This window comes from Melospiza georgiana, chromosome 6, assembly GCF_028018845.1.
Source record: "Melospiza georgiana isolate bMelGeo1 chromosome 6, bMelGeo1.pri, whole genome shotgun sequence".
In the NCBI taxonomy this organism is placed as follows: domain Eukaryota; kingdom Metazoa; phylum Chordata; class Aves; order Passeriformes; family Passerellidae; genus Melospiza; species Melospiza georgiana.
In genome coordinates, this window is record NC_080435.1 from 17,489,618 (window position 1) to 17,508,242 (window position 18,625).

Here is an 18,625-nt window from a genome sequence, read left to right on the forward strand (position 1 = left end):
GGATCTCTTCATATTCAGATGTCATGGGATGACAGCAAGTCTGTGTTCATAAATATGGAATTGATTCCAAGTGTTCACTGTAAAACAAACCAAATGTTGATAGTCACAGGTACATCAGTATTGAAGAAGTGAGGGCTTCTCAGTGCTGCCAGGCTTACAGTGTCCTTTGCCAAGGAAAAAAAAAATAAAAAAGAAAAATACCCTCAAGCGTTCATTATACAATGTAAGTTAAATTTCTGGAAATGATCCCATGACTTTGGCACATAATTGTTCTTTTGTACTTCTCCCTTCTACAGATAACTTGAGCACTGTCCAGACATTTAACTATTGCCACCACTGTATAGAATGATAAGACTTGTCATGACAAAATTATGAGTATTTGTTATTTAGTTTAATTTTTGATTACCAAATCAAAATCCTAGTGTGTGGATTCTAGGTGCTGGGTATGTAAATCATTGAGACTTTGTGAAATGCAAAAGAGAGAAAATGAAGAGATGGGACTATGTTAAATATAGTAATCATAAAGCTTGTGTGACAGGAAATTGTAAATTGACAGTAATTAGGGAAAGCATTCATTCATTTTTGCTTTTGTGTGCATTTTTGTGCATTTCAGGGGACGTGCATAACTTGATTCTATGAATATACTTCTTTTGGGCAAATGGATATTCAGGTGAGAGAGATGTAATTAGATAGACTCAGATGTTTGCATCTAGAAGGTAAATCAGTAGGATGTCTTTAAACACGAAGGACATTTGTAAGGAAAACAGAATTATTTTGAAGATACCTTCTGGATTTCACAAAGGGTACTTTCAGTGTGAACATATTTTTGAAAACTGACGGTGGTTTGGAAAAGAAAACCTTTTAACCAAAGATAATTGCCCTTTTTTAACTCGTAGCAGAGTTCAGCATGTTTAGGAAGGAGAAGTTTGGATTTGTTATGCAGCACCAGTGTTGCCTTCTCAATGTCATTTTCCCATCTGTCTTGCTCAGCAGTGTCACGGTCTGGGCTGGTGCCTGTGTGCAGTCTCCAGTCAGATCCTGCTGCACAGGGACACAGCGAGCCTCCAAACTATTCTTGTACAATGTCATGCTCCACATCTTCCTCAAAGGAACTGTGGATACAATTTGAACTTGTTTATATTCTTTCCAGTGGCCAGGAAAATGAATAATTCCTTTTCCCGTATTTGGAGTTCCTTCAACAATAGATTTACCATTATTTAATCTTTCTTATTTTATCAGCTATATTTATCTTTTGGTGCTCTTAGAATTCTGTTGCCTGACACAAGTCTCATGGAAATTTAGGGAAACTTAAGTCCATTGCAAGGAAAATAGGCTCCAAAAATCTTACTTTGTCTAAAATTTGCCATCACTTTCTCCACAGCACAAACTGCCCTGTATTTAAAGTGTAAAAGATGTTTCATTTAATGTCAGCACTTATAAAAAGGTAAAACACAATCTATTGGCAACAATACCTTTTCTGTTCTGCTCAAGAGTTATTTGGCATTGTACTAAGATATATATTAATTGTGTCCTGGAAAGTGCTTAGGCTGGAAATGGGTGATGCTTTGCAGATGGTGTGCCAAATTTTTGTACATTTCTTGTGCCTCTTCCTTCTGTTTAGCTCTCCTGGCTTCTGTAGGTTGTGTGGTTCAACAGAAAACACTCCAGATCAGGAACAAGTATGTGCTCTATATTTAGTCATGTCACCAGTAGTACCATTGTGCAAGTTGCTTATCTTCCTTAACTGTATCAGGGATTGTCCTTCCTCTCCTTGTAAATGACAGAACTCTTTAAATTCAAGAGGTTGCCATGAATTCTTCCTGTCAACTAGATGGGCACTCAATAAAGGTGCTCTTTGGTACCTATCAGCTGATGACAATTTTTGATGTCCATCTAATTCTAAAAATTATTTCTAAAATTTTGAACTAGCATTTCTTTTCATAGAAATATAGACTAAAATGGATCCTGTGAGATCATCCTTTCATAGCTCCTGACCTGAGACAAAATAAGTATACTTCGAATTTCCCTGACCGAAGTTTTGTCTGAGCCAGCCTTTAGAAATTGGTGATAAGGGAAATACCATGATATTCCTACTTAGGCTGTTTTACTGCTCATTACATTTGGGAAAATTTCTATGTATCATCTATCTTTAAATTTCTTGGCATAAAACAAGCTGTTTTCTACTCACTCTGACATGGATGAACAAGAAATAAAATTGATTGGTATGTATTAAATCTCATCAACTACATTTTAGTTTCAAAATAATACAATAGTGATCTTTTTGTTATCTTGTTTGCTTTCCCTACCCACTAAGGTAATGTTTGGTCTTGGATTTGAATCTTTTTAATTTGTCCTCTTCATGTTTTAAACAATCTTAAGAATTCAGACTGGGAAAAATCTTTCTGCATGTTCAATCTATTTCATTAAGTGCTCCTTCATCCTACAGCCTGATGCTGGGTCTAACTGTATGTTGTCATTTTTTTCAAACTGATGAGTTCTGTTGTTACTGTTCTCCTGAGATGGCATTTCCCCATGGTGTCTGAGAATCCAGCAGCTGAAGTTGTTTTCTAATTTGAACAAATATACCACAGTGATTCCTTAGTGTAGTTCTTCCATAACCTGAAAAAGTGTTGCAGTTTTAGAGTAACAGCACTGGAAATTTTCCAGAAATGTGGATTTGCCTAAAGTCTCCAAGATCTCTTCCCTATTTCCTCTACTGTGTGATTAATGCATTCTTCTACCTCTAAGAATCAATGTATTAATTTCTGGTGTCTTGAGCACTTACCACTGCTAAAAGGGAATCACACTGCACAATCCTGAAGAACAATGTGGTTGCACAACCTATATTTCAGTATAATCAGACAATGAACTGCTCTGAAATTGTCTTGCAAATTAATCCGTCTCACCATGAAACCTTTCATGATTTTAATTCTCAGCTGTTCTAAGTAGAGCTGGAAAATCATGCTAAAAGGCATAATACATGTTTTGCAGCTAAAGGGCTGAATACATGGTTTGCATTATGGCTTATAAACTTTCTTAACCAGGATTTAATAATTCAGATTCATTACTCTTCAAATGATTTGCCTCTGTCTGGCCTCACACCTTTTATAAGTTGTGCTTATGCTTTATAAAATATACAGGTCAGGATGAAAAAGTCATAACTAGCAGGCTTTTCTATGCATTGTAGCTCATTTAAGCTTCCTGAAATAGCAGCAGCTTTTGCCCTCTACGATCATCAAATTCAATTGTATTGAATTCTCTGAAAAATAAGAAATAGATCATTAGAGTACACACCATGCTGAAATCCAGCTGTGATTCTCTAACCTTTTAGACACTGGATCTAATTGTGACTGAAGGAAATGATACCTTTTTTTTTGTGGTCCTCATATAGTGTCTCCAGCATTATTTGCAGGTTCCTACTCCATGTTTTGTTGAAAAGTTATAGCTTATGAAAGGTTGAAAAAGTGCAGGGAAACGTGCAGACCTAAATGGTGCAAGGAGTGGGGGTGTGTGTAATGGAAGTGGAAAAAAGAGGAAATGAGAGTATTGGGATATTGCCACTGCCAGGGTGAAGCTGGGTTGTCAGGGCAAGGGCTGAAAAGAAAGGGATGAGGTAGAAAAGATGTTCATATTAATGGAGTTTATTCTGGAAACAGCAAGGGCATGGAGTGGTAGGAAAAGGGTAATAGTTTTATACTGAAAGAGAACAGGTCTGGAATATATATTAGGATTAAATTCTTTACTGTGAGGGTGGTGAGGCAGTGGCACAGGGTGCCCAGGGAAGCTGTGGATGCCACATCCCTGGCAGTGTTCAAGGCCAGGTTGGATGAGGCCCTGAGTAACCTGGGATAGTGAAAGGTGTCCCTGTCCCCCAGGGGGACTGGAATGAGGTGATCTTTAAGATCCCTTCCACCCCAAACCATTCTGTGATTCTCTGTTTCAATGAAAGTGCAGATTTTGGCATACTTTAATGAAGTCATCAAAAAAAGTGTTCCCAGAGGATGCAGACAGAGCAAGGAACATTAGTGACACATTCCTACAAAGCTGTCAAAAGTGAGTTCAAACTTGCAGTGTTCATGACGTCTCCCTGAATTACCCAGTTATCAACAAAGGGAGCCTCAAATATCCTAGCTTTTATTAGACCCTTGTTGAAGACCATATTTCACTTCCTTTAGCTGAGTTCCTGATATTGTGGCCTTAAAGTCCTAATTTTACCCCAAATAGCTTCTTCCAGACAGTGCCTCTAGAGTGCAATGAATGATGGGTAATAGAAAAATGTCTGGTATCAGCCAGGGAGGACTAGAACCAGAGCCTGAAAAAAAAAAAAAGAACAGAAAAACCAGAAGAATCTGGTAATCTTATTAATGAATGATGCCTGGAGGCATTCTTCCTCCAGGGCTCGAAATCACAAACCCACCTCCTGATGAGGCAACACAAATCAGCTTGTGAACTTTTATGAATCTAGACTAAGTTTTCATCTTGATCTTAATTTTGGAATAGAGCTCTGCAAGTCACAGTAAGAAAATGTGCTTTTTCAGTAATGCATTTCTCTGTAATTTGCAGGAGTGTGTGATAATGTGCTAATGCCTCAGGCACCATGATGCATCAGCTCAAGATCTGGTCATATGACAACGGTGACAAATTGAAACAGGGAGTTCCTAACCCGATATAATGGAAGTATTTTCACCACAGGCATATGGGAACTAGTTGCTAAGAGAGGCTGTTGCATTTCTGTCCTTGGAGTATTTTCACATCCTTACCTGGACAAAGGCCTGGGCCACTGGTCTAAAATCAATGCTGGCACTGCAGGAGGCTGCACTGGTGACCCCAGTGTCTTTCATTGCAAGAACTGAAGGAAATAATGAAATGGGATCTGGGTTCACAACAAACAAAAGAAAGTGATTCTTCAGACACAGCTCAGGTAAGAGGAGCATTAGGAGCACTTTGCTGCTGCTGGGTGATAGAAGCTATGTGGGCTCTAGTCTGGACAGGTTCAGAGAAAAGATCCATGAGGAGTTCGAGATGGAAACAGCACCTTGAGCAAGAGCTTTCTGAGCCTCCAGGTTCTGCGGGCAAGCACTGGATGCAGGTGCTGGAGCTAAGGAAAAAGCTGGGGAGCTACCCATGACTGCCTGGCTCCTGAGCTCTTTCCTGGCACCTGCTCCTGTAGGGACATGAGACAGAATATCAGGCTAAACAGACATTTCGTTTTACCCAGCACAGACACTTTTAGGAGCCACAGTCCTAAATAATGTTTATTCAATGAAGTTACTATTCATTTGAGGTGGGTAAGCCTGTTTTGTCATGGTGGAGTTAGAAGCTAAATGCAATGAGTTCTTGCAGCTGATGGAGCATGGAAGACTTGGTCCAGAGCATCATGGCAGTGAGTGACTCCAGAGTAAGAGCTGGGCTTAATCTCTTCTCACTGACCTAAACATGCAACAACACTAAGTAACTTGTATTTGATTGACTTTGGAATTGCACTGGGACTGACTTTATTGCAAGTTCTGTGATAACTCACACCCGACCAGAATGACTCAGAATTATTAGGGCTTCTGTGGTGGGTTGACACCGGCTGGACATCAGGTGCCCACCAAAGCTGCTCTGTGATTCCCTCTCATCAAATGGTCAGGGGAGAGAAAATATAATGACAGGCTTGTGAGAGAGATCCCTCACCAGTTCCTGTCATTCTCTGGTCCCAATCCCTCCTTTGTGCTAACTTTTCTCCCTTTTAAAATCCCTTATCCAACACATTGGCCAGCATTGAGTCCATCGTGGATGGCATTGCCTCTGTTGGATGTAAGGGAAGCTTCTGGCAGCTTCTGATAGAAGCCACTCCTGCAGCCCCAACTTTGCCATGGAAACCCAGTAAGGTTAAGAAAAAAAAAGAAAAAAGGCAGCACGGGAGTTTTGGTATTAGAAGTTTTAACCAAAATTCTGACTTGGGATAAAGGGCTACAAGATACTCTCTACTGCTTTATAACGGGATAAACTGTAATTCAGTGGATTGTTAATGACCATTCCTGGCTGTTAGATGACTCTAGTGTAGTGTGTATATATATATATAGTATATACTGTGTATATATACAGTATCTTCTCCAAAAGAGGTCAAAAAAGCTATCAAACCTATCCTGATGCACCAGACCTGCAATGTTGCCTGAAACTGACAGTGAAATAAAGCAAAGTCCTCTCTCTACTGTCTGATGCTGCTTTTCTTGCCTCGTGCTTTCTGATGATTTATTTTGGTTATTTAGAAGGAAAAGCAAACGTTGTCATTTTCCCTGTACTGCAGCACTCTGCCCTCTTACACTCTCCTACTGCATGCTGGCGTTCTCCCTGTCCCCCACAGCCCTGTCCTCAGTTGGTCTCCTCTGTTTTTCTTCACTAACCCGACCCCAGTCAGACCCACCTACCCTTTCCCACTTCTCTTTACAGCCTGTCTTTCCCGTTTAACACTCTCCTTTCATGCCAAGCCTGCCGATGTCCCATTTCCTGCCTTTAGGATCCCTCTGTCTTCCCCAGGATCAGAACGGCACGAACCCCACAGAGCCGTGCCTGGCTCCGCCGCTGCTGCCCTCATGGAAAGAGGAATTTCTGCACCCTGAGCCCCTGAATTGGCTCTGCCAATCCTGCTGCAACTCGCACTGGGGCCAAGCCAAGGCGCTGGCCAGGACTGCTCACCTGGCAGCCATCCCTGCTCTGCTGGCTGGCGCTAGGATGAGAGTGAGAAACCTACGGGCTCTGCTGCAGGGCACACCGCTCCTTGCTCGTCCCATCCACTCTGTCCCAAAACCACATTCTGAGTGACTGGAGCACTTCAGCCGGAGCATCCCCACACAGCACAGCAGCACCAGGAAGGGTTTTGGGTTTTGTTCTGACGGACAGCCGGCCCAGCCCCACTGAAGGGCACGGAGCGGGCTCCCTCACGTTACCCTCCTGCCTGCCCTAGGTCATGGATGAGCACAGGGGCTGGCACAGCTCCCTCCCGGTGCCGGGGACAGCTCTGCTTTGTCGGCCGGCTGCTGCTGCTGCGTGTGTGCCATGTTTTCACCTCGGTACCCCCGTGCCCTGTGCCCGAGGTTCAAAGTCCCCGCGGCCTGTCCGTCCCTCCTCACCTGGCGCCGCGGGGAGCGCGTCCCCGGGGCACGGCGGCAGCCAGGTGCGCTCACACCTGTACATCCCCCGGGCTCCGGGAGCGGGCCGGGACAATCCCGGTCCCTCCGCCGGGCGGAGAGCGCCTGCGGGGATGGATGTGCGGCTCCCGGGTGCCGGCCGGCGGGGGTGCCCGCGGGGGCCGCAGCGCCGCGCCGGGGCCGGCAGCCCAGGCGGGGCCGGGGGGCGGGCGCGGGGCAGCGGCGGACAAAGCCGGGCGGCAGCACCGCGGGCTCCCGCTCCCGCCGCCGTGGCCTCCCGAGGGGCGGGAGGTGTCGCCCCCCGCCCGCGCCGCGGTGGCGCTGCCGAGCAGGGCCGGGCGCCGGGCGCCGAGCAGCGCCGGCCGCCCGCCCGCCCGCACCCCCGCCCCGGCCGGCGGCGCGCACGGCGAACATGGCGGCGGCGGTGGGGCGGGACACTCTACCTGAGCACTGGTCCTACGGCGTCTGCAGGGACGGGCGCGTCTTCTTCATCGAGTAAGGGGCAGCCGCGGGAGGGGCGCGGGGGCAGTGCGGCCCCGCCGCCGCCGCCCTGCTCGCTAACAGGTGCATGTTTTCCGCTTCTCCCTCGCAGCGACCTGACCCGCCGCACCACTTGGCTGCATCCGCGCACCGGCGAGCCCGTCAACTCCGGCCACATGATCCGCTCAGGTGGGTGCCCGCGGCCGGCGCCCCCTCCTCCGGGGCCGGGAGGCTCCGCGGGCGAAGTTCTCACCCCTCCTTCCCGCTCTCTCTCTCTCTGTTTCCCCGTCCCCCGTGCCTTGCAGACCTGCCCCGCGGATGGGAGGAGGGGTTCTCGGAGGAGGGCGCCAGCTACTTCATCGAGTGAGTACCGGCTCCCGGCCCCGCGCCGACCGCCCAGGGCCGGGGGGCGCTGCCGGCGCGGCCCCGGCCCGGCTCGGCTCAGCCCGGCCGCCCCCGCAGCGAGCCCGCACGTCCGCCGCGCTCATCGGTGACCCGCACCGGGATGCGCCCTGCCAGCGGGAAAGTTGGCTCCGGGCGCGGCGGGATGCGCGATCCCCCCAGCCGCGCTCCGGCGGTGGTCAGCAACAGGTTTCCTTGGAGGCGGCACTTGAGTTTTCCCTGTTTGTTTGGGGTTTTTGTGTGTGCGTTTGTTTGCGAGCCGGCTGCTCCCCCCCTCGCCGCTATTGACGGTGAGGTTTGCGGCAGGTGGAGCGTTGCCGGGCTGAGCGCCGGCCGAGGTGGAAGGTGAATGGTGGTTTTGTTATTTTAAATGGCTCGTGGCTGTGGACGCAGCCCCGGGAAGTTTTGCAAGTGAAAGGATTCCAGTGTCTCTTCCCGGAGACGGGGCTGAGCGGATGAAGTTGCCTTGCCAGGGCTGATGGTGGCTGTCGGGATCTTTCATGTGGCGTTTCTTGTTCGGAGAGCAATTACCGGCAGGGATGTGCTGCTTATTGAGGTGCTTTTATTCTATGAGATGCAAGCGTGTTGCAGTAAAGTAGGATGACTGAGAGAGCTTCTTTCAAACATCGCAGATATAAGGTTTTTACAAAGACAAACACCGATGTAAAAGTAGAGATTTAATCAAATGAGTAAAACTCTGGTACATCTTGGATCTAGAGTCACGTGTCACGTGTGATGCCTTTGCGTTTTCCCTTGCAAATCGGCATGCCTGACAAATTTAATGGAACCACCAGAAAAGGACTGGAAAATGCTCAGACTATCTCGTTGCTCCAGTGCAGAACTCCCAGGTTGTTGAGTACTGCCCCAATAACTGCTGACAGCAGTGTCACAGTTGTCCCGTATTGAAATGCCTGCAGTCTACCCCAAAATCTTTGGGTAACTTGAGGTTTTAGTGAATATCAAACTTCCAAACCATACTGGGCTGGGTGAAGGAGCAATTGACTGAAAGTATAACAAATGTCTCACATGTAGGATGTTTGTTAAATAAAATTCCAGATGATCCTAAAATGTCTCTTTTTCACCTAAAGTGGAGGAAAAAAGGGCATTCAATCTTCATTTGTCTGAGCCAGAGAATTCCTAACAGTGCTGGGCTGAGCAGATAGTTTTGCCCTTGACTCTTGAGGAGGCAGTAGCAAAGCATTGGAGAGCAGCTCAATAACACCTAGAGCTGCCACCCTTTATCTGTGGCCAGTGTGTTGAAAGGAAGGAATAAAAGTTCTGCTGGTTGCACAGGCCAGAGATGGAACTCTAAAATGTCCAGTCTGTTAAAGGTACTGCAAACAGATCCTTTACATGGGTACATAAACTTTTAAGTGTAGGAATACATCTGTTTGTTTTGCTGTCTTTTCCAGAAAGTTACTAGTGCAACTTTGCAACAGCTTAAATTCCTCTTCCCAACTGCTCTGTTTGGAAGACCACCTCTTATCTTCTTTGTCAGGCAGCTGCAAAACTTTTGATTTCTGATCCATTGAATTAGAGTTCTGTGCAGTGCATTTTCATAACTTGTGCTAATAGTGCTCTTTACCTTGGGCTGGAACAGCTGCAGGAAATGAAATGAGGAATGGAGTGTGCTCATTTTACTGAGCAGTTTAATAAACTCAGTCATCTTTAGCCAAGCAAGGTTTTGTGAGGAGACAAAGCAACGTTTTAACATAAATCTGTTCAGTTGAACTGCTTGAGAGCAAAGATCCTCCTGATATGGAATACAATATTTAACTCCTCAGCAGCGATACTTCCCCCAGCACTGCTCTAACCTCTCTGATTTCAGCTCAGAGGCTCCCTGAGCCTAGTGGAATTTCTCAGTTTTTCTTCCATGAGCATACTGAGCTCTTGTTGGGCTCGTGTAAACATCCGTATCCTTAGATGATGATTTCCATACCTCACTGCTCTGTTCATTCCTCCTGTGTTGCTTCCATGTGATGAGCTCTCTCAGCTTACAGAAAAGGTTACTGGTCCCTAAACGCATGATTTCACATGATGTACTCTTAAATTGCATTTTCTGGCATTCCATCTCTCAAAAGCCATGAACCTTCCTGGATAACTACCCAGTTATCTCTGTACTGGTGACAGTCCCAGTATGGTGTTGTCTACAGAAATTTCTCAAACACATTGTTACTCCTTGGATGCTAATTTACTGAAGGGTGTCAGGAGGAACATTCCAAGTAATCCCTCTCCCTTGTGGTAATTTCCACAATTAATACAACCTATTGTAGTTTAACCACATGGGCCATTTAATGGATCTTGTAAATCTTATTTCTCTAATGAAATTAAAAGTATTACGAAGTATTACTGCTGTTTTAAATAACTTCAATCAAGCATTTTATTTAAACATATACAGGCTAACTCCACTTACATAACTGATTTCTGGTACAGACATCATGAAAATATTAGATAAAATATTGGATGTGCATTGTCTTTGACGTAAAAAACTTATGAAACCTTATATCCATTTACTTCCATTTATTGCTTCTTTCGATACTGTGGACAAACTTGAGACATCATATAGTAAAACAAAGGTTTGAAACCTTAAAGTCATCATGAAGTCATCACATTTCACTCATCATAAAGTGAAACAAAGGTGGTCAAGCTTCATATCAAAACCAGGTAAGTTTTTCTCCCCTTTCCACCTAACAGGAGTTTAGAAATTTCCTAAACTCCACTTCTGTTGGGTAGAAGCTTTCCAAATGAACGTGTTGTGGTTTAGAATGTTTGTTGGAATGTTTTGGTTTAGAATGTTCTGTGGTTGGGCAGCTGTCCTGTAGTGGAAGGGGTGCTGTTTTCCCTTTGGTTATTTACATGAGGTGCTTGTCTGAAATCACATTCACTCTTTGCCTTGTTTTGCTTGACTAAGCAAGCCAAGTTCTTTGTGCATCCCTTTAAGAAGGGCTCTCCATCTGTTTGGTTCTCCTGTGGTTCTCTGCACCTCTTGCAGTATGAAGTCATCTTTGTTGCATGTGAGTGAACAGAGTCCTCTGCTTTTGTGAGGCTCTCAAACAACAAAAGTGCTTTCTTGGCTTCAAAAATTTCTCAGTTTTCTGCACTTTAGGTTGTTTACCTGTTTAGGGAAGACACCCACACTGACAGCACATGTGAATGCTGCCAATTGGCTGAAACATGCAGGTCTTTCTTTTTCTTTACTGTTTTAAATTTAAAAACTGTAATTTAAGTTAGGAGACTATGTTCCACTTCTTCCCATTTATGCTCATACATATCTTTGCAAATGATTTTCTCTGTTCTAAATGTTCCTCAGGTTTTCTTGATAGTGGCAAACCCTGTTAGGGCAGTGCTGTCTCTTATCCTAAAATCAGTAAATAAAACATTAAATAAGTGATGTATAAACTGATTCTTCCGGATCTCCATGTAGTAGTCTTTGAAAGTATCATGGTTGCCACATTTTTCGAGTGCTGAACACAGCTTGCACTACACTTTTCCATCTCTGTTTTTGTTTGTTTACTGATGTTTTTCAAATACTTTGTGTTTGTGGGGCAAGTGCTTTATGGGAGAGTCCCTGCAGAAAGCTTGTTGCTGAGCATACGTGGAGCTGAATGAGCACTGGACAGCACTGGCTCTGGTTTGTTTCTGGTGCTTGGGTTGCTGATGTGAAATGGTAATTGTGGTTGGCAAACTCTTTGTGGGGAAGGAGATGGGACATGCAGGGAGGGCAGTGATGATGGTAAAGCAGTGCATGTGTGCATTACAGTGCAGGTTTTCCTTTCCATTTGCTTCTCTTTTCCGGGTCGTCCAAAAGACTTGGGGAAGTTGGAAAGCTTGAGAAGTGTAGAATGCTTTTTTACTACCCTCTTACAAAGATTGAGGTGGCTGTTGGTGTGAGAGGATCTGTTCTTGCAGGGTTAGATACCTAATTGGCTTGTATTTAAATATGTTAAAATGTGTACTGCTGCTACAGAGGTTCTTTTTGAAAGCTGTAATGGTATTGCACATCTGAAAGGTAATCATGCATTCAAATTGTAGCCTAAAATTAGGAACAAAAAAGTAGAAATCAGCACTTAAATATCTCAAGTTAACATTTTATTTGTTTCTGAAGTCAGTTTCCAGTTCGACTTGGCCTCTTCTTTGAGTAACAAAGTTGATGTGCAAGAAACAAACCCATGAAATTGGCATAGCAATAGTCAGTAACTGTTTTTAACTGTTATTCTTTAATTCTTGCATTTAGCCTGTACTGTGTGTAGGAAATATGCATGGTATGTGTTTCAAGTGTTTGGAAATAGCAAGAGAGCAAAGCACACTAAACAAAGTCTGCCTTTTTAACTTTGGTTCTGCTGTGCCAGGCATGTACATTCACTGAAAACCATACAGGAGCTCAGATTCACCCACGGTGGGCTACAGGTGATACCCAATGATTGTTTAATCACAGAGCCCAAAGGGGAAGAGACCATCTGGATTATTGAGTTCAGTCCTTTTGATTACCTCAGAAGATTGTTTATAATCTCATTAATAAATTTAATCAACAGGTTTCTTCTGCCCTGCAGAAATTCCTGTCTTTTCCACTCTTAGTAAGATGTTGAAAACAGAATCATTTTTTGTGGCTGTTTAGGTGGGCTAAAACACTGTGTACTGTAGGTGTTCCTTGACCTGCTGTAAACAAATTATTTCTTGCTCTGTTCTCCATGATGGTTATTCCTGCAGAAGTAAAAGATACTGGAGCACTTAGCTGCTGTAAGGAATAGTGATGACCCTCATGATGAGGTCCTCATCTGTGTAGATGATGTTCCTTGTGTGGTTCATGACCCTGTGTTTAGATAAAAGGTAATGTATAAGCAAGTACATGAACTGACATGAAACCCACCTGTGAGGTTGGGTTCACCTCACTGTGTCACTGCTGTGCATGGCCAGTTTGAGTTCCTGGAGTGGAATAAAAATTGGGTAGCTGGAACGACGTGTGAACTTCACCAAAAGTGATATGTTCACACCATCTCTAGAAAATGTGAGGATAGTCTCTGGTGAAATGAATGGGTTTTGTGTGAATGGGTTTTGTGCGGGTTTTGTGGAGTTTTTGTGGGTTTTGTCGGGGGGTAACTTTTAGGGAAAGAAGCCTGGAGTGGTTCCTGAGCAAGGGGCAGCGGATCTAGTTTGGTTAAGCCTGGGAGCACCAAGTGCAGCAATGTGCATTCTGGCCACCAGCGGTAGCCCACGGGGAGGAGTTGTCCTTGAGTGGGATTGAGTGGGACTGGACTTCCCGGAGGTAATCTGTACGGATGGAAAAGCGGGTGTTGAATGGAGAAGTGGAAGAAAAATGCCAGAAGTGGCTGATGGGGTGAGAGGCGAGGGTCGGGAAGTTGCTGTCCTGTCCCGCAGTTCTGCGGGAGCGATCCATGGTCTTCAGCGGCCTCTGCTGGCTCCTGGCAGCAGGAGGAAAGCTGGGGAAAAACCCTGCTGTTCTTCCTCTTCTCATCTCAAATTTTCGTGGCAGAAAGTTTGAGCTGTGAGAAAGCAGAACTATACACAGTGAAAGTAACTCTCGCTGCTTCTACGGATTTCTCTCTGTCTCTCTTTCTTGTCCTTCGTTCTCCCGCGTTAGGTTTGCTCAGACAGCCTGTTTATTACATTTTGTTGTCCTGGATTGTGAGCAGAATTGAGCTGGGAATATAGGATCTGCTGGTTGGGTGCAGTAGCTGCGTTTCATTCCAGCTAGTGGAAACAATTCCGTGTCCTTTTTGATGGCGGTAAAAATGGGAGATCACTCATTAATGAGTGGAATAAATGCTGATGGATTTGTGCTAGTGCAGGGATGGCCAGCAATTGCAGAGAGCAAAGGAAGGGCTTTGTAGTCCAGCTCCCAGAATGTGGGAAAAGGATACTTTGTGCATGGTGCCTGAATTTCAGAGTGCCCTCTAGAAGGGCAGGCTTGGAACCGTGCCTAAGGAAAATGCCGTGTGTGGTTTGGTTCAGCAAGGTATGTGAATGAAGAGGGATATGGTGTGCATTCCTTAGGGGAGGGAGGAGCGCCTAAGGGAAGGTGCTGGAGTTTGTTTGTTTTTAAAGCAAGACTGCGCCACAAAGTACTTAGCTTGGTTCATTAATCTGTGTTTGCCTTTATTCCAAGATACACACGTGTTAGAAAACTAAATTTGGACTTCTTGAAGAGGCCAGCAAGGATAACACACACTTAGAGTGAGATGCTTTTTTAGGTGTTGAATGCTTCTGGAAATCCAAGTTTTCTGGGAGATGGAGCAACATTCTTTTGTTCTGATTGGGATTATGTGGCTTCCTTGTGTTGTAGCTCAGAAACAAAGGCATCAACTGGTTATTCAAAGCTGCCAGCCTCCACATTTTGTTTACTACACATTCCAGCTTTTTGAACATTAATGTGTAAGAAAAGCTTCATTCATTCAGCCTCTTTCCTAAAGCACTGTCCAGTTCTGCATTCCTTGGATCTGTGCAGGAGAATGTCTGTGCCTTTTTAAAGAAGGTATATATGGCAGTGAGGGTTTCAATATTTCTGAAAGTCTGTCTAAAGATTAAGCATAAATACAGTCATACAGCTGTGCTGGGCAGGTGTTGCTGAAGTCTTAAAAGTAGTTTTCATAACCTTGAGTTACATTTCAGACTCCTGTTACACCTGTGCAATATGCCTGTCACATCAGATGAGAAAACAATTTATTCAACACTTTTAATTTTATTTTATTAATTACCCATTATCTGCCAGAAAAGAGAGAATCTCAAATATTTGGGACAGCAGAATCTTGATATTAATGCTTCGTGTTTTGTTTGAAGAAGGTTGCTTCTTCATTCTATCAGTAGTAAACTAGCTACTGGACCTAGTTAGAAGGACTGCCTGTCTGCAGGCAAATACATTGTGCAGGATGTTCTTGTGTTTTATAATGGAGGAAACACAAAGGTACCTTTTCTCAGGAGGTCTGGCAATCCTGAGCAATCTTAGCAAGTGCTTCAGAGAAAAGAGAAGCCTTATGTAGCTGTGAAATACATGGGTTCTATACCCTGCATTTTCCCATCATTCCACTTGCTGCAGATGGATTATACTAAAATGAGTTTTAACCTCACTGCTGATCCAAGTTTGCTGTCATCTCAAATATTTACATTTCTTTGCTACAGATTAAATGTACTGCTCCAGTACTGCAGTGCTGGATCTCTGCAAAGACTGGCTTGAATAAGTGTGGGATCGCATTTATTTAATATCACATCCAATTCTAGTCAGTATGACTGTAGACTCTGGTTTGCTGCTAAATCTAATTTGTTTCATCTTTGCCTTCTAGATGTGCTTTTTAAACTTCTAAATTTTTTTATTATGGCCTTGGTTTGGATAACAGTGATAGATGGGGCATTTTATTTATAGCTTAATTGTCTTTTCCTACAGCATTATTAGACTGTTTTACAAGGTCTGCTCTATGTCCTTAGAAGCAGAACTTTTAATTTAAAAGCAGATTTGTAATTAAAGATGTTAAAATCCAAGAAGAATCTGATTAAGCACCCAACCCTTCTCTTTTTGATTGCCTGCCACGGAGTACTTGGCAAGAATGTCACTGACTTGTCTAGACAGGTAAAAAAATCTTGTTACCAATACATAGTAGGTATGTGCTTTTCTGCCAGAAGTTTTGTGTTTAAACCCTTGTTTTCCTTATTGCTTATCTGTACCTTTAAAGATTTTATCTTTAGTTTAATAAAAAGTACAACCGAAACCACCAAAACTTTTAAAATGAGATTGGGATGCACTGCTGAAATGAAGTGTTTGAGTAATACTGGATTTTATTTGCAGTTCTTTGTCAAGTGAGGACTTTTATTATATTTTTATTTACTTACCAGAGACCAAATATCCTGAATTAAAAGCTGACTGAAGCATTTGAAAATACACGTTAATTCTGCAACATGCAGGCGACTTTTTTGAGGAGCTCTGTATAGACTCTGTAAAATATGAGTGAGCAGGAAAGCTGTTGTTAATTTTCTGTTTTATTTATTCTAAAAATATGTAGTTATTGCCTTTTGCAAGTTGCATATTTGTTTCAAAATGTCGTAGTTTCACATTCATCTTCAAAGTGGCAAAGTGCTTGAGCAGCAATTTTCACTCAACTTTCACATTTATTGTTCTTTGCTTTTTGCAGTTACTTTTTTGTTCTTTTTCTAGGGAGAAGGAAGATTTGCTTTGATTAGCTTAGGAAATTGATACCAGTGTAAAGGAGAGCAATGAGAAGATAAAGGCAGTGTTTGTCTATCAAGCAGCATAAATCAGAGGCCAAAAGCTAAAGTAATTATTTTTTAAAATGTGTGTCTTTTTAAGCAAATTTTTGGATGTTTTAAATGTGTGCTCTGCCTGTTAACCTCTGAGTGCTTGAGTCAATGCCTGCTTTGAATCAAAGAAAATAACTTGGCCTTATCCTAATACCTGCAATAATAGATCTGTTTGATCTTTTGCAGCAAAATCTTTAAACACATCTGGAGACAGAACTGTGCTAATGGGTGTGATTCATTTTATATAATTTTCACTGGCTGGTAAAGCAGTCACATTTTCTGTACCTTTTGCTGAAGATCGGGAGTTATAACATTAGCTGTCTGCAGGGTGAGATAACACTGACAAAATCTGGGTGTAGGCAGTTGTTCCACAGAGGACATGGTGAATCTCCTGGACAAAATTAAAATTAAATTAATAAAAATTAGCTGCAAGATGTTGAAATCAATTTTTCTTAGATGACAGTTATCAAACACTTGATATTTATTGTTGCCATCTCAGAATATTAGCCTTATTTTTAAATTATTTTACTGGAAGAGTGAACATGCATTATTTTACTGGAATTCATGAACATGCAATTTTTTAAATGTAAAGTCTTTGCTGGCTTTCCAATTAAGGCAATTATATTGTCAAGTGGCTTTTGAGCAGATGTTTTAATTTCTGTCCTTGGAAATCATGGATTAATGCTGTTGTTTAAATGCTACTTTTGTGCTTTACTTTTTCAGCACATAAATACTTGACTGCCTAAAACTATTTCACTTAGTGATCAAATTTATTCCTTCAACACTGCATTTTATTATTCCCAGTATTCAATTTTAAATAGCCTAACCACTTTACTTTTGCTCTTCCAGTTGGCTTTGTAGTGAGGTGCAGTTTGAACTCATAAAAAAAAAAAAAAAGTCAATGACTTATTTCTCATGTGAAATCATTACATGAAATTCTTCAAATGAAGAGATTACAGGTAAAAGTTGGGCTTTGATATACTCATTTCACAGGATATTTAGTCCTTTCAGTTGAAATGTGGAATGATAAATCTTGACTTCAGTGGAGGGTATCAGTGTAATAGATATTTTCCAGTGTCTGGTTTTTCTCCCCTTATTGCTAACTTGCCTAAGAAGGTGGCCAGTTAAATCTCTGGATCAGGAGTCCTTCTTGAGAGTTGCATTTCCCTGCCTTCCCTGTAGAATACTGACTTGTCAATTCAATTGTCACTTTCAGTATTCCCTGGAGAATATTGAATTGTTTCTGGAAATACTGAGACACCAGAATGGTGGAAGGGAAATTGAAATTATTGAGGTCTGTCTATGACAGCATCCTCTGGGAAAGAAGTAAAACAGCATTCACTTTTATGACTTTAGGTATGTTTCCTTGGTGTGGCATGTGATTGTTGGGCATGAAATTCGGGTTTTGCTTCTGCATTCTCCTTGGAGTTGAAGGATTAAAAACTATTTCAGGTAGAAGCAGAAGTCACAATTAACATTACTAACCCAGAGCATCTGGTGTCAAGGTTAAACACAAGTTATTAAAATACCTGATTAAGGCATTTAAATATAATACCCAGTATTTGCTGAGCAGGAGCTGCTGTACTGATGCAGAGTAGTTCTTGCTGAGAGATTTACAAATAATATGAATTTTTAAAGTCTGGTGGTTTCTCTTTCACTGGGCAGTTTGAAGTGTTGCAACGATATTGCTGATTTTCCAGGTGATCCAGAGGTTTTTAGGAGAATTGTCTTCAAATTTTACATGAGGTTGAAATTTTAAATAACTCTTGTGCTGGGTGGACTTCTGCACAAGGAAAACATCTGAAAACTCTATTACCAGCAAAGGATCTTTTTTTGAAGTGTCCCATTGAAATATGGGACTGTACAATTGCATGTTTTCTCCTAGCTCTGCAAGAAAAGAGTAGTGACATTGCACAATGGTGTGTTTGTCTTTGCTGGAGAGCTTCAACAACAATTCTGCACTAAAGGAAACATCTGCTCCTTTTAGTGACTACAGCAAGGAATCATTTAGATTGGAAACAAAACTTCAGATCATCAAATCCATCCATTAACCTGGCCCATCATTAAATCATGTCCCAAGTGCCAATGAATTTAAATATGCCCAGGAATGGTGACTCAACTGCTTCCCTGGGCAGCCTGTTCCAATGCTGGATGACCCTTTTGGTGAAGTAGTTTTTTCTAATATCCAATCTAAATCTCCCCTAATTCATCTTGAGGCCATTTCCTCTTGTCCTGTTGCCTGTTTCTAGGAGAAGAGGCTGACCCTCACCTGGCTACAGCCTCCTCTCAGGTGGTTAAAGAGAGCACTAAGGTGTCCCATAAGCCTCTTTTTTTCCAGGCTAAAC

General features: G+C 43.0%; 1 protein-coding gene across 2 annotated transcripts in view; it reads left to right on the plus strand.

Annotated features, from left to right (window-relative positions):
• The first annotated feature begins 7,545 nt into the window (after positions 1 to 7,545).
• Positions 7,546 to 18,625, plus strand: part of PLEKHA7 (pleckstrin homology domain containing A7) — a 146,681-nt gene continuing 135,601 nt past the window's right edge. For both annotated transcript variants that reach the window (XM_058025399.1, XM_058025401.1), the window contains exons 1-3: positions 7,546 to 7,628; positions 7,726 to 7,802; positions 7,919 to 7,976. In XM_058025399.1, the coding sequence (XP_057881382.1) occupies positions 7,546 to 7,628; positions 7,726 to 7,802; positions 7,919 to 7,976 (218 nt within the window). The remainder of the gene's footprint in view (positions 7,629 to 7,725; positions 7,803 to 7,918; positions 7,977 to 18,625) is intronic.